The 14953-nt window shown below is 54.4% G+C and overlaps 1 protein-coding gene across 1 annotated transcript; it reads left to right on the top strand.

Annotated features, from left to right (window-relative positions):
- Positions 1-5485: 5485 nt before the first annotated feature.
- LOC147975173 (uncharacterized) lies at positions 5486-6373 on the top strand. Its single transcript, XM_087520306.1, has one exon. It carries the CDS (start codon positions 5486-5488, stop codon positions 6371-6373), a length of 888 nt encoding a protein of 295 aa, XP_087376432.1.
- The last annotated feature ends 8580 nt before the right edge of the window (positions 6374-14953 follow it).

Genomic DNA, 14953 nt, shown 5'->3' with positions numbered 1-14953 from the left:
TCACCTAGACGGAGGGAGTATACTGCGCGGGCTTTTCCTGCGCGGTAGGCGGGGCAGTTCCGCCTAGTCGGTTCGATAGAGACGCGAGAAGACGAGGGAGTAGGCTGCTGCAAACGTAGGGCTGTGTGATTTGACATCGAGTTACTGTTGGACAGGTGGGGCCCCGTGATTTGACTTGCCATTATCATTTTAACTGCGGCGCTATGACCGGCGTGAGTCTCCCGATTCCTAACCACCTCCATACAGGTGCGTCTCCCAATGCTCCACCATGTAGTAGAGGCTGGCTCTTGTATGCGAGCCCACTTCTCCACTTTTTCCTTGCCTCTCTTTCCTCCAGATATGCAAAAATGTCATGTAAAGAGCACTATTGTACTTACTTTTACTTGCTCCTACAGGTGCTTAAGCTTGCCACATAGGCATAAAGTCTGATGTGGCAAGTTAATCAAGAAGAGAGAGACTAGTTTGGTGACCCAAGGAAGAAACGGTGCTAAGCGCGTGTACCTAGGTGAAAAGACGATTTTGAGTCTATAGCTAATTAAATGAAGCAAACTTAGCAACACCATTTCATTGCAAGAGGTCACTCCTTGGCAAATGCAATAAATACTAGTACTCCCTGTGTCCCATAATATAAGAACATTTTTGGCACTACACTAGTGTCAAAAACATTCTTATATTATGGGGCGGAGGGAGTACGAAGAAAGAGATAGAGAGGAGTAAAAAAATACACTTATAGCCAACCTTACAGCCAACCTTGTTGTAGTATGAGTGACTAAGTGATGACTATGTATGACATGCCAACATCAGATAGCCTAACGCACCGTGTTAAATCTCCAAGGGCGCGACCGCGTGAGCGACGCGACGGTCGTGGTAGGCGCGACCATGATACGGGCTGCTGGCAGCCCTTGGATCTGAGATCAAACGGGCGCATGCTAAGTTGCTAAAAATTTGCAGAATAACCCTCCAGGATAGGATATTCACCCATAGGTCCAGAATCACGCCATGCAACCGTTCGATCTCAGATCCAAGGGCTCTCAGAAGCCCGTATCATGGGAGAATGGAAAGGCACTACCCTACCGTTCGCACGCTGGCAGTTCAATCCTACTTGTCCCCGCACGTCCTTCAATACTACGGCGGTTCGCTCCTAGTCGTCCCGTCCATTCACATTACGGCAGTTCCACTAATCCTAACCCTCCCCCCAAATCCATGGCGTCCCAAATCTCCACGATCGGCGGTGAGTACAAGGTTAGAACCATCATCGGCGATGAGTTCGACATCATCTACACCCGTTCTTCCGCGACGGTGAAAGGATGCCTTTCTCGCTTCAGACGCATGTTCGAAGACTCAAATGATGAGTGGGTCGCTGGGCTAGATGTTGAGTACACCACAGTCCTGGGACGAGAGAAGGATCTAAAGGACGAAGAGAGGAAGAAGCCCATCGTGATCCAGGTTTGCGTGCATGACTTATGCTTGGTCTACCACATATGCCATGCCGACGTTGAGTGCCAGGATTTTAAGGACTTCCTCGAGAGCAACCTAGTCAAATTTTATACCAATAAATTTAACTAACAAGACCGACTGCGGCGGGAGCAAAATCTATACCAATGAATTTGTATCCAAAAGAACTTTTAAATTATATAATTTTTGCTTCTGTCGCAGTCAGTCTCGTTGATTGAATTTATGGTCAAAGTTCAACGTCGGGAAGTGCGGGCGCACTATATTTTGGAACAGAGGGAGGCCAAGAGGAAGAGGGACAAGGACGAAGTCGAGGACGTGGACGAGGACTCCGAGTAAGGTGGCAGTGTCGTTGCTCATGGTGGTTCTAATGCAGTGTCTACCGGAATAGTTGTAAAGTTTAATTTCAGGTGTGCTTAATTTAATTTGAGGGGTGTGTTGTGCTGAGCCCCCAGCAGAACTATGTTATGTTTCTTCTTGTTACTTTAACTCTTCAGTACGTACATACTAGTATTTCTTACATTTCATCTTTTAGTTGGTATAGTACTACCACTCGTTTCTTCACATTATATACGTACAACATATATGGCCAACATCATATAGCCAGCAGTTTAGTTGTCAAATAATTTCAGGGTGCTTAGTTTTGTCAAAGAATTAAAGGGTGCTTAGTTTTATTTGAGGGGTGGGTTGTGCACTTGTGCTGGACACCATTATTGTGACAAGCCTTTTTAATAGTACTATATGCATAATTTGGCGACGAGCGCTCTCTATATGTACCACCTTTTTTTTAATTTCAAGTTTTGCTCCATGGCGCAATCCATCGATACTACTACTGTACAAAAGTGGAGTATATACATTTTTTAAAAGGCTAGAGGGCGGGGCAGTCTAGCTCGGTCGGTTTCACGAGAGGCGAGAGCCTTGTGATTTGACGGCTCATTACTGCTGTCAAATCGAATAGTACTGCGCCACCCGCTGCACGCCTGGTGCCTCCATTAAACCCCTCTATTAAACCCGCATGCAAACCGAGAATCCTACTCCGGCCACACGTTCGTTCATGAGCGGGCTGGAATTAAATGCAACACCGGCCGAGCTCCTCCCGTCCGCCCTCAGTTTAAACGAGGCCAGACGCCGGCCAAGCTCCTACCGTCCGCCCTCTATTTACCCGAGGCCAGACAGACAGCGGGAAAGAATCGCGTCCCTCCGCCGCTCCCCCATCTCCTCCTTCCGATGGCTTCTGGTGAGCCGTTCTCTGGCATATTACCTGGTTGGGTGGCCCGCCGAGCCCTCCGGATACGGGCGAGGCCGCTCGGTGCTTCACCAACCTCGCTTGGCCCGACGGAGCCAGTTGCCGCCCCAAGCAGGCGCGTGGTTCAGCAACTCGCGGCTCCAGTTCAGCTCAATGAGGAGTGGCGAGTTGATCCACGCCGGCACGGCGGCGAGCACGCCCGTACGGGCACCGTCGCTGCCGCGTCGTACCGCGCCACCAGTGTCTGTGGGCGCGCCTCCCGTGCCTACGGCAGCGCCATGCTGGCAGAGACAGAAGTCGGGTGCGTGGAGAGCGACGAGTTGGTGGCCAGCTTCTCCATATCCGCCGCCATCATCGAGGAGAAATAGAACACGGGAGGCCACCGCCGAGGCGACGACCGCGGATTCAGGTGGTTTCTTTGCTGCTTCGTCTCTTCCGAGGACCTTCGTCGACCCCGCAAGTGTCTGACGGACATGAGGAAGACAAAGGGATCCGTGGGCGGCCATTTAGAACTAAAATATGTCTAGATACATCCATTTCTAGGACAAGTATTTCCGGATAGAGGGAGTATTAATTATACAAGATAGCCGGATTGGCACCTCTTAGTTCATGTAAATGTAATGAAATCCATCATGTTTATATGAAGATCCGGCTCTTTTATACGAAATCCTTCATGCTTATATAAAATTAGTCCGTGTTTGCACGAATTTCATCTGGTTGGTTAGAGTTGTAAAAATGTATGCCGCTGGCGTTTGATGTCGTCCTCCGCTTAAGGAAGCGGGAGAAAATTTGCCGGCTGCCGTTGGAGATGCTCTTTATGCTAGAAATAATAGAGGGACATCCAATTCATTTGAGTTAATAGTGTCGGCATTCTGGGAACGGGGGTCCCCAGACTTGCCTGCGTGCGGCCTACGGCGTGGCTCAAGTGCGGGCCCAGCGTGGCCCATCTTCATCAGCTCAAGCTCAAGACCCTCGTGAGGGGCCAAGCCTCGCGGGGCGGACGATAGGAAGCTTCCCTAAGGGCAGCCTCATCAGGCTGGCTCGCGAGGAGGCGGAGAGATCAATGCAGGGGTACCTCACGAGTAGCCCGTGATGCAAGCCATGACGATCGAAGACCAGGCGGGCGCCGGCCTGCGCAGTGTCCTTGTTTCCCTTTCGGTGCAAAGGGGGCAAGCACAGGGCAAGGCATTGGGCAAAGGTTACCATTCTGGTGCAATGAGACCAAGACCAGCAGAACGGCAGGACGGAGGTCACCGTGGAGCCCAAGACAGTGTCATCACTAGTGCTTTTGGCAGCCGAAGACCACCTTTGGTCAGGATAACTTGTACTAGATGTTCCCCTTCAAAATGGCCAATTGTTGGCGCCCTTCCCACTCATTACTTGGGGAGAGGCCCAGGGCCTCTATAAATAGAGCTAGCCACCATAGAGTAGAGCGAGGGAGAACTGGATCGGATAGAAGAGAGAGAGAGAGAGAGAAAGGCGATCGAACTCACCCAACAGTTCATCGCACCAGCTCAAGAACACCTCTCGCGAGGCTATTCTTCCCCTGTACTATTCATCATCAGCCCCTGAGGCAATCCACCACACCACACACTGGATTAGGGTATTACACCACAACGGTGGCCCGAACCAGTATAAACCTCGTGTCCCTTGTGTTGTTCATCGTTTCTAGCTTAGATCACGTGAGGAGATCAGACGTAGATCGATAGGGGAGAGATTTCCGCGCGCACCCCAGTGTTCGAACCTCAAGGATCTGCCGGAACCCGAAATCTGACATTTGGCACGCCAGGTAGGGGTGCGCCGGAATCTTTCTTCCGCTATTCGCGTGTGATCTTCCGTCATGTCCATGGCTGACGCTCGTCGGGCTCGCGCCGAGCGCCGGGCTGCTCTCGCCACCCGCGTCGCCCAGACGGCACCCGTCGGCGGACGCCCTCGTCGTTCCCCATCGCCTGCCGCCAACGCCGCCACCGGCCCGGCGGGGAACGAGCAGCAAGCCTCGTCTCAGCACCCTTCGGTGCGGCGGGATGGCCTCACCGCCACCCTGTTGCTGACTCCAGCTGGTTCACCGTCCCACGCCCGTCGCGCCCCCACGGACACGCACGCTGCGCTGCTCCTGGCAAGAGAGCTCCTGCACTACTGTCCCATCGACGACCTCTACGAGGACTGGCTCGCCCGCATCACCGAGGTCGTCAGCGCCGCAGGTGGCTCCCCCTTGCCGTTCCTTTCGCTGCCTTGCCCTCCGTTCCGCGCAGGGAGCGAGGATCAGGAGGCACCTCCACCACCTCCTCCCCAAGAAGGCGTCCTGGCTCCAAGGCGCGCAGCCCCAGGGCAAGACCCTCCGCGTCAGGCGCCAGCACAGCAAGAAGGGAGCTGCCAGGAGATCCCTCGTCCCCAAGAAGGTGCTGCACGCTCCCAGCGCCGGCGCGCCAAGATCGCGTCCCTCCGCCTCCACGACAAGACCCCGCGCTGCTCCAAGCGGCGACGCGTGGAAATCCCCAGGAGCAAGCCCAGCATCAGCAAAGGGCGCCGGTGGCCACAGCAGGCTGCCTCACCTTCACTCCCGAGCTACGCGGCGTCACATGGCCAGGCAAGTTCAAGCCTGACCTGCCCCCTCGCTACGATGGCACAGCGGACCCCGCGGAGTTCCTGCAGCTCTACGAGTTGGGCATCGAAGCCGCCAACGGAGATGAAAAGGTCATGGCGAACTGGTTTCCCATGGCGCTCAAGGATGGCGCCCGCACCTGGCTCCTGAACCTGGCTCCTAGCACGATCTCCTCCTGGGGCGAGATGCGCACCCGCTTCATCGCCAACTTCCAGGGCACTCGCGACCGGCCCCCGGCCGTGAGCGACCTGCGCCGCATCAAGCAACAGCCAGGGGAAACCCTGCAGAAGTACATCCAGTGCTTCAACAACGCTCGCCTCAAGATCCCCAGGGTGACTGAGGAAGCCATCATCTCAGCTTTCTCCGATGGCATGCGCGACATCAAGATGAAGGAGGAGCTAGCAATCCATGAAGACCTATGCACATCCCTGGAGCTGTTCAACTTGGCGACCAAGTGCGCCAGGGCTGAGGAAGGGCGCCTCTCCCTCCGCGAGCTCCCGGCTGCCGACCCAGAAGAGAAGAAGCTCAAGGCCAAGGACGTGAAGCGCAAGGGGGCTGCCGTGCTTGCAGCGGAACCAGACACCAAGCGGGACAGGGATCAGCCTGAGTCATCCAAGGGCAGCCGATACTGCGTGTACCATGACCTCCACACCCACAACACCAACGAATGTCAAGAGCTCAGGGCCGTGCGAGATGGGCGAGTCGGCCGACGCCCCGAGCGCAACGACAGGGGCTATGGCCGAGGAGGAGGAAGAGGTGGCGGACGATGGGAAGACCGTGGCCCTCGCCAAGGGTGGCGTGACCAACCTCACGAGGATCGCTGGCAGGACCAGCCTCGTGAGGGAGGCTGGAGGGATCAGCCTCGTGAGGATCGCCCACACGGCAACGCAGGTCTTCCTCCTCTACCGCCACCGCCAAGGAGGAACGAAGACCAACATCAAGACGATGGGGCTGGGGGCTTCCAGGAGCCACGCGCAATCACTTGCATCTTAGGTGGCGCCCAAGCCCCAGCCTCACAGCGCATCTTCAAGCAGTTTGCTCGCGAGGTGAATGCAGTCCTCCCCAAGCTTTAGGCCATGCGCCCTCTCAGGTGGTCTACATGTGCTATCACGTTCAGCTCAGCGGATCAGCTCAAGTGCGCGGCAACAGCCGGAGCCCTCCCGATGCTTTGCTCCCCAGTCATCAGCAATGTGCAGGTCACCAGGACCCTCATTGATGGCGGAGCAGGACTCAACATCCTGTCCATCGAGACGTTCGACAATCTCCAAGTGCCATACGATCAGCTTCAGCCAAACAAGCCTTTCTCAGGAGTCACTGATGGTTCCGTAGTTCCGATAGGGCAGGTTCGCCTTCCAGTCACCTTCGGACAGCGCAACAACTACCGCACCGAGCTCATCGACTTCGACGTCGCCCACATTCGCCTGCCATACAATGCCATCCTCGGGTACCCAGCCCTAGACAAGTTCATGGCAGTGACTCACCATGGTTACAATGTCCTCAAGATGCCAGGAAGCGGTGGAGTCATCACTGTACCCTGTGAAGAAAGGGACGCAGTGTGTTCGCTTGAGCGTGCGTTCCAAGCCGCAGCAATTGAAGACCCGAATCATAGGAGCGGAAGACTTCCCGAGGCGACCCTCAGGAAAAAGAAGGCTTCGCCTGGCCCAAGCCACAAGGAGGCAGGCGCCTCCAGAGGCGTTGCGTCAGGGTTCGCGCCCGATCAGGGAGCGCCACCCTTTCGCACATAGGAAGGCGCGCCCGACGCCCTCCTCAGGCAGGGCTCGGGGGCTCTTTCTTGCAGAGCCACCGACTTTGCCAAGGTCGCGAGGGAGGCGCTCGGGCACCACTTGGAGGGGTGCTTTCAGGCACGTTTCCCTCAGGAAGGTACAAGGCAAGGAAGACCAAACCCTCAGGAGTTCATCGCAAGAAACACCCAAGAGCTACAGGAGTCAAGAGTCATGTGCGGCAGCTGTCGCTTGCCCGCTGTGGCCCCACATCCAGGCGGGGATGGTGGGCTGCGCGTCTGCATCGACGTACCAGGGCTCAACTGAGCCGCGTCTCTGGAGCGCCTCTGGCCTTCGCGCGTGGGGCGTTGTGAGGGACCTCCTCACAGCTACGATCGCATGCCTTTCGGCCTGCCGAATGCGGTTGCGCCTGCTGAGGAGCGTTCTAGAGGCTCAGGAGGTCAGGCATCGTGCGGCCCTGGTAGAGGTGGAGTCGGCCCTCGAAGACCTACCCGTGCCCCCGGAGCCTCCCGAGGCCCCTAGGCCTGGGGGCTCGTGAGGACCGACGTCTTCACCGCGCATCGCCCGCTTCTTCCGCATCACTTCATCTTCAACGGCATCAGGTGACATCTTCCAAAGTTCCATTTTTAGCTGGGAGCGCCCACAGGGCCGCATCATTCCCAGGCCACGTGTGTCCGTCCCCGCGGCATGCATCTGTTTTGCTTATGCTCTTTACTTACCTTGTTGGGGGCGCCCCTCGGGCTGCATCATCCCCAAGCTGCTCGGGCCTGGCCCAGTGGCGTTTCCCGCATCTGCTTAAAATGAATTTGGTTTCCGTGATTATCACCTGCTGCCTATCCCAGACTTCTCCGCCCTCATGCAAAGCACTTGCATGTTAAAAGGGGGGTACCTGAGCATCGCGACTCATGGGCTCCTACTGGCTCTCCAGCCCTCACCCCCTGGCCTTGACCCACGGCATCGCGACCTGTCATACCAACGGCGGCTGAGCTCGCTCGAGGGCCGGGACCTGAGGACGTAGAGCATTTGCATTCTAACCACCTTGCGAGAACACACCATTGATAAAGGCCTAGAGCCAGGCGCAACACGCCTCGAGGTAGGGCCTCGTGAGTCCCTCGCTGGCTCACGAGTGCCCAGATACACCTCCCCTAGCCCTACCGTGCCGGCCACGTGTCAGGGCTGGGCTGTACACGCCCCGGGGGCTCCTCCCGGAGGGGAGCCCCTTCCCACATACCAGTGGAAGCACCATGCTCCACGCTGGCTGACGACACTGCCGAGGAGCGGCTATGCCCGTACACATACGGAAGCGCTATGCTCCGCGCTGGTGATAAACAACTGAGGGCGGCCCACGGCCGTACCAACCTCAGGGAGCCCAATGCTCAGTGTCCGGCACCGTCGCAACGCCTCCCCTCGGGAGCGCCACGCGAGGGGGCTGGACACAAGGGCTACGCCCTGGCCTTGCCCGAGCACATGCCACCCAGCTAGGTCCCTCGGACCTGGTCGTCGCACGCTCTCCCGAGCGGAGCCAAGGTACGAAACCCATTTGAGCGTCAAGGGGGACTCCTGAGCATCGCGACTCAGGAGCCTAACTGGTCACGTAGCCCCTCACTCCTTAGTCTCGTCCTGGTTTCCGGTCGGGGCTAACGCTGGGTGAGGTACGCGCGGGGCCGGGCCCTGCCGACGCAGAACGATCAATCCACTCCTCGCTCCCCCCTTCCCTACTTGTTGCTCGCGCGTCAAGGGGGACTCCTGAGCATCGTGACTCAGGAGCCTAACTTGCCACGTAGCCCCTCACTCCTTAGTCCCGTCCTGGTTTCCGGTCGGGGCTAACGCTGGGTGAGGTACGCGTGGGGCCGGGCCCTGCCGATGTAGAGCGCAAACAAGTAGGAGAGGAAAATGCAAATTCCAGGAAATTCAAAGCAAATATTACAAGCCATAGATTGTTTCACGACGCCAAACGCAAGTTTAAACGCCTCCGCGAGGCATGGTGCATATTGCAGGAATAAAAATAGGACAGAAGCCGTGAAGGGATCACTCTCTCCAGTGGCGCTGTCGCCGGTGGTGGAGTCACGCTGGGCGACTCCGCCTCCTGAGGCCGAGGAGCTGGCGGCACCGCGCCCAGGCAAGATGCTGAAGAAGCGGAACTTCGCCAACAAAACCTCGGCTCGGCCTTTCACGGCCTCAGCGGCAGCGGTGGCACGGTCGCCGCTCACGGGCTCCAGCAGGCTGTCGAAGTCGACGTTCGGGTCGCGCAGATAGACGTGGCTGAGGACATGCGTCAGCGCCGCAGAAGACAGAGCACGCGCCTCGTCCTCGACCATGGGGCCAAGGCCGTATGCGACATCTTCAAGCGCATCGACCAGGAAGGGGAGCAGCTTGGCGGGGCCGTCCTCCGCACCAGCCAACGGCTCCTCCAGGCCGCTCTCGTAAAGCGTCTTCAATATGGCGTGAGCCTTCTTCTCCAGCTTCGCGAAGGCCACCCGGTCCTCCACCAAGACCTTCGCCTTGGCGTCCAGCTCGGTCCTCTCCGCCTTCAGCGACCGCTCCAGTGTCTCCAATCGGCTATGGCGGTCATCAAGTTTGGCGTCCCGGTCCTTGGCGGTAGCCTTCCGAGCCTTCATTTCCTTCTCCTTCTCCTGGCGGCCGTGCACCTCCTTGGTGGGCTTGTCGCGCAGGCCTTGCAGCTCGGCCTCCAGCGTCTTGCAGCGGCCCTGGGCAGTTGCAGCGCCGCGCAGGGCAGCGTCGCGAGCGGCCTTGGCTTGGTTGGTGGCCTGTTTCTCCCCATTGGAGGCCGACACGGCTTGGCTTAGCGCTGCTCGGAGGGAGGCAGCAGAACGAACCCAGCCAGAAGCCAGCTCCAGACGTCCGTCCACTAGGCAAAGGTCCACACTCAGAAGATCCTCCCGCAGCTGGCTCAACTCGTTGGCGACCTGATCCAGGACGGCGGCAGAGGGAGCAGAAGAGACAGGAACCAGCGGAGCGGGCAGAGAAGACGACAGCGTGATCACGGCTTGGCAGGGAGGAACCCCCTGGGCCTTGGCTGCCCCAGCCGCAGCATCAAGCGCAGTCGACTCCAGGGTCAGCGGGGCCACGGGGGCTGACTCGTCGCCGAGGGGTCCCAGTTGGCCTCATGAAGACGATCGGGCCAGGGAGGCGCAAGCCTCGCCGTCTTCTTCCCCAGCGGATGAAGGCGCCGCCCCGGCAGATGGACTCGCCCCAAGCAGGGCCGTGGAAGCTCCTTTCAATCTCTTTGCTGCAGGTGCCGGCCTAACAGAAGGATTCAGACGTCAAGCCTCGGCGGCAGAAACCAAACAAAGCACGAATCAAGCACTTACTGGACGTCGTTCACGGACTCAAGCAACCTCCGGCCAAACTTGAAGCCCGAGAGCCTGCAGCTGGGTTCGGCCTTGGGAGGCCCGGAAGCAGAGCGTCCCAAACCGAAACATTGTTCCCCCTTAGTTCCCCGCCTCCCTCCGTTTTCCCATTCATACTCCGTGGGCGCCAAAACGCCCTCTCCACCAGCCGCAAAACCCCAGCCTCCTCCGTCCTCCACCCCATAGAGCATAACCCACCGCCGCCCAACTCCATCACGCCGGAGCTGGTACCCCGACGTCTTCGTCCAACGCAAACGCAACCGCAACGCCCCCAAGGACTTAGCAGCTAAAGCCGAGGTAGAGCTACCTCCACGACGCCGACGCTGACGTGCGTCGTACCAGAACCACTCCGACCATGCCGTCCTGCGCCTCACTGCTGCCGCTCCACTGTCACAACCATCCACCGCACTAGAGCTGTTCCCGCTACGCCGTCGTTCGCCTCCTCGGATCTGCTTCCCCGCCGCCGACAGACGGCCACCGCACCACACTCAACAACTTGGACATGGGTTCGTCCAAGGCTGCACCGTCCTCCACGACTTCTCGTTTCCAGCGAAACACACGAAGATCGTTCGAAAAACAGAAGGAGGACATAGCACTGCCAGCAAAAAGAGGTACTCCTCTTCCCTTATTCGTGCAAACCTTACATCTCTGCTCACGCCGTATTCATCCCAGGAAAGAAACTATTTTAGCGCTTCTTACTCATCTTCTTCGTGATACTAAATGCACAAGGTTTCCTCCCTTTACTATTTCACCTTGGCTAGAGGTCAGTAGCCCGCCTGGATTTCAATTCAGGGTCAGTCGAACCACAATTTAGAGAAGCAGCACCCGCTTAGGCGCGCGGAGCACCTAGTCCGCCTGTTCGCCGGGGAAGCGGCGCATCGGTGTCTATCATAGGGGTGTGGGGCGCAGGAGCTGCTTGCGCCCGATCTGGAGGTCAGCGGGGCTCGAATGGATTGCCGGGGGCGGTGCCAAGTACGGCGGTGCGGTGAGGTCGAGGGGAGGGCGCAGGCACGGGACTGGGCCGGTGGTCGCTGCCGTTTCGAGGAAGATCGTCATCACTGACTAGCTGGAGGTAGATGAAGGCGATCTGCCCGTTCTTTGTACATCGGATGGTGCAGAAAAAATGGACTGACCTAATTGTTTTCAATCGAATGTTATTTTCATAGAATCCTATAGTAATTTAGTGTGCCATGCATGTTGTAGAGTTATCATATGTATCCCCTCATTTATTTCTCACCGACCTGCTATCTGCTACCTTTACACTGTACTAATTGTGCACACACTTCACCCATACTCACACTATTATTTTTTATGCATGGGTATTTCAGACCGTGACGCAGTGTTGATGAATGCTGAAAAGAAAAGACAGAAGTCGCTCCAGTGTAATTCGAAGATAAGCACTAAGCGTTTTAGCGCTCTAAAGGATGCAGTGTAAGCAGTTGGAGACAGTAAATGTAGCTCTCTAGTTGATGATTTCAATTGCCACACACAACCATCCCAGGTGCTTGCTTTAACTTCGTGCTGTCAAATGTGGTTGCATGTTGCATATGGTGTCTAGCTTGTATTGCTTCCAATTTGGTTAAATTGCATCTGCTTACTTTACACATTATATCTTTGATAATGACATGCCTTCCTGTTTTTGATACATACTACATATGTCTATTAACCATGTCCGTACATCAAACTAATGCTCTTTGTATGCCTCGTCAATCACTTATGATGAGACAATCACCTGGGTGGGTTAGTGTGAGACGCCATACTCGTTTAAAGAGTGCAGCGTCATTCTCCCCACATCATTCTCAAGAAACAGCAAGGCTAAATGAACATAGTCAATGTAGCTCTCTAGTTGATGACCGCACTTCCCCCACACCACCATCACAGGTGCTTGCTCTAACTTCGCAGTCCTGTTTTTCATGCATATTCCATCCTCCTATCATGCAGCTGCCTTACATGAAAGTACTGTTCATCAGTATCATGCATCAATGAGTTCTGAAGAGCAAATTTTATTCCTTTTTCTTGTGGGTTTGACTTGACAAGGCAATATCAAGAAAGAGGAAGGAAAAGAGTAAGGAAGGCGATGATGGTGGTCCTCTGCAGCAACGTAAACAGAGCATTTGTACCGATTCTCCATGTACTGGTAGTGCATTACAAGGTCCAAGTCTCCGCTCCCCTACTCCACCATCCAAGGTACTTGCTCTAACTTGGCAGTGTGATATCTGGTTGCATGTTGCATATGGTGTCTAGCTTGTATTGCTCCTAATTAGTGTAAACTGCATCTGCTTAGCTTACACATGATACGTGTGAATATGACACGCTTTCTGATAACCCACAAGTATTGGGGATCAATTGTAGCCTCTTTCGATAAGTAAGAGTGTCGAACCCAACAAGGAGCTAAAGGTAGAACAAATATTCCCTCAAGTTCTATCGACCACCGATACAACTCTATGCACACTTGACGTTCGCTTTACCGGAAACAAGTACGAAACTAGGAGTACTTTTGTAGGTGTTTCTGGATAGGTTTGCAAGAAAGTAAAGAGCAACTAAATAAAATCTAGGGGCTGTTTAAATAAAGACGCAACTAAATTAGTTTTAGTAAAGAGCTTGTTGTCACGAGAAAGTTATTTGTCCCTAGGCAATCGATAACTAGACCGGTAATCACTATTGCAATTTTATTTGAGGGAGAGGCATAAGCTAACATACTTTCTCTACTTGGATCATATGCACTTATGATTGGAACTCTAGCAAGCATCCGCAGCTACTAAAGATCATTAAGGTAAAACCCAACCATAGCATTAAAGTATCAAGTCCCCTTTATCCCATACGCAAACAACCTACTTACTCGGGTCTGTGCTTTTGTCACTCACGCCACCCACCATAAGCAAATCATGAACATATTGCAAACCCTACAACGGGAATCCCTCACGCTTGCGCGACACGGAGGGCACCATAGGACAACACCAATAATAAAACATGCAACTCAAACCAATCACGATCATCAAATAACCCATAGGACAAAAGGGATCTACTCAAACATCATAGGATAGCCATACATCATTGGGAAATAATATGTAGCGTTGAGCACCATGTTTAAGTAGAGATTACAGCGGGTAAGAGAGAGGTTACACCACTGCATAGAGGGGAAGAGTTGGTGATGATGGTGTGAAGTTGTTGGTGAAGATTGCGGTGATGATGATGGCCACGGCAGCGTTCCAGCGCCACAGGAAGAGAAGGGGAGAGGGGGCCCCTTCGTCTTCTTCTTCCTTAACCTCCTCCCTAGATGGGAGAAGGGTTTCCCCTCTGGTCCTTGGCCTCCATGGTGTGGGAGGGGCGAGAACCCCTCCGAGATTGGATCTATCTCTCTGTCTCTCTCTGTTTCTGCGTTTTGTTCTGCTACCCTTTCACCGTTTCGTATATATATATGGAGGTCCGTAACTCCGATTGGACTGAAACCTTCGCCGTGATTTTTTATCAAAAATTAGCTTTCTTGCGGCCAAAGAAGGGCATCAACCACCTTACGGGTGGCCCACAAGGGTCAGGGGCGCGCCCAGGGGGGCAGGCACACCCCCTTTCTCGTGGCCACCTCGAGCACCGTCTCGCATGGATTTTTCTTCCGGAATTCTCCAAATATTCCAAAAATAATCTCCGTCCATTTTTATCCCGTTTGGATTCCGTTTGATATGGATATTCTGCGAAACTAAAAACATGCAACAAACAGGAACTGGCACTGGGCACTGGATCAATATGTTAGTCCCAAAAATTGTATAAAAAGTTGCCAAAAGTATATGAAAGTTGTAGAATATTTGCATGGAACAATAAAAAATTATAGATACAACAGAGACGTATCATTTTCCTGTTTTTGGTACATACTATATCTGTCTACCACACCATGTTCTTACATGAAACTACTCTTCTTGTGTATCCTGCATCAGTCACTTATGATGGAACACCTTTAAGTTGGTAGTATGATATTGGTTTGCGTCTTGAATATGATTTCAAGCATGTATTGCTTCTAGTTTGATGAACGCCACCTATGATGAGACAGTTTTAACTTGGCAGAGTGATATTGATTGCACCTTTCTTATGGTGTCTAGTTTGCAGTGCTTCTAATTTGTTTAAGTGCCTTCTGCTTAGTTACCACATCATACGTGTGAATATGTCAAGCCGTCCATTTTTTCGTACATATTCCATCCTCGTATCATGACTTTGCCTTTCATCGGAGTAGTGTTCGTCAGTATCATGCATCAATGCGTTCTGAAGAGCAAATTTTATTCCTTTTTCTTGTGGGTTTGACTTGACAAGGCAAAATCAAGAAAGGGTAAGGAAAAGAGTAAGTGAGCACCGTCGGGGAAAAAACAGCAACAGCTTAGAGCTGATCAAGATTTGCTAGCCGACAGATGGACTGAAGTCCTTGCGGCCGAAGAGTATGAACTCGAACGCCCCTCCAAGAGCTACCCAAAGCGCAGGTTGCTACCTCGATTAGAGGAGGAAGCACCTAAACCTACATCACCAGCGCATGATATGGCCGACCGGCCACCTCGTG

This window comes from Triticum urartu, chromosome 4A (assembly GCF_056163025.1).
Source record: "Triticum urartu cultivar PI428250 chromosome 4A, HENAU_Tu73, whole genome shotgun sequence".
NCBI classification, from domain to species: Eukaryota; Viridiplantae; Streptophyta; class Magnoliopsida; order Poales; family Poaceae; genus Triticum; species Triticum urartu.
Note: the sequence above shows the minus strand (reverse complement) of the source record. Positions and strands in the feature narration are given on the sequence as shown.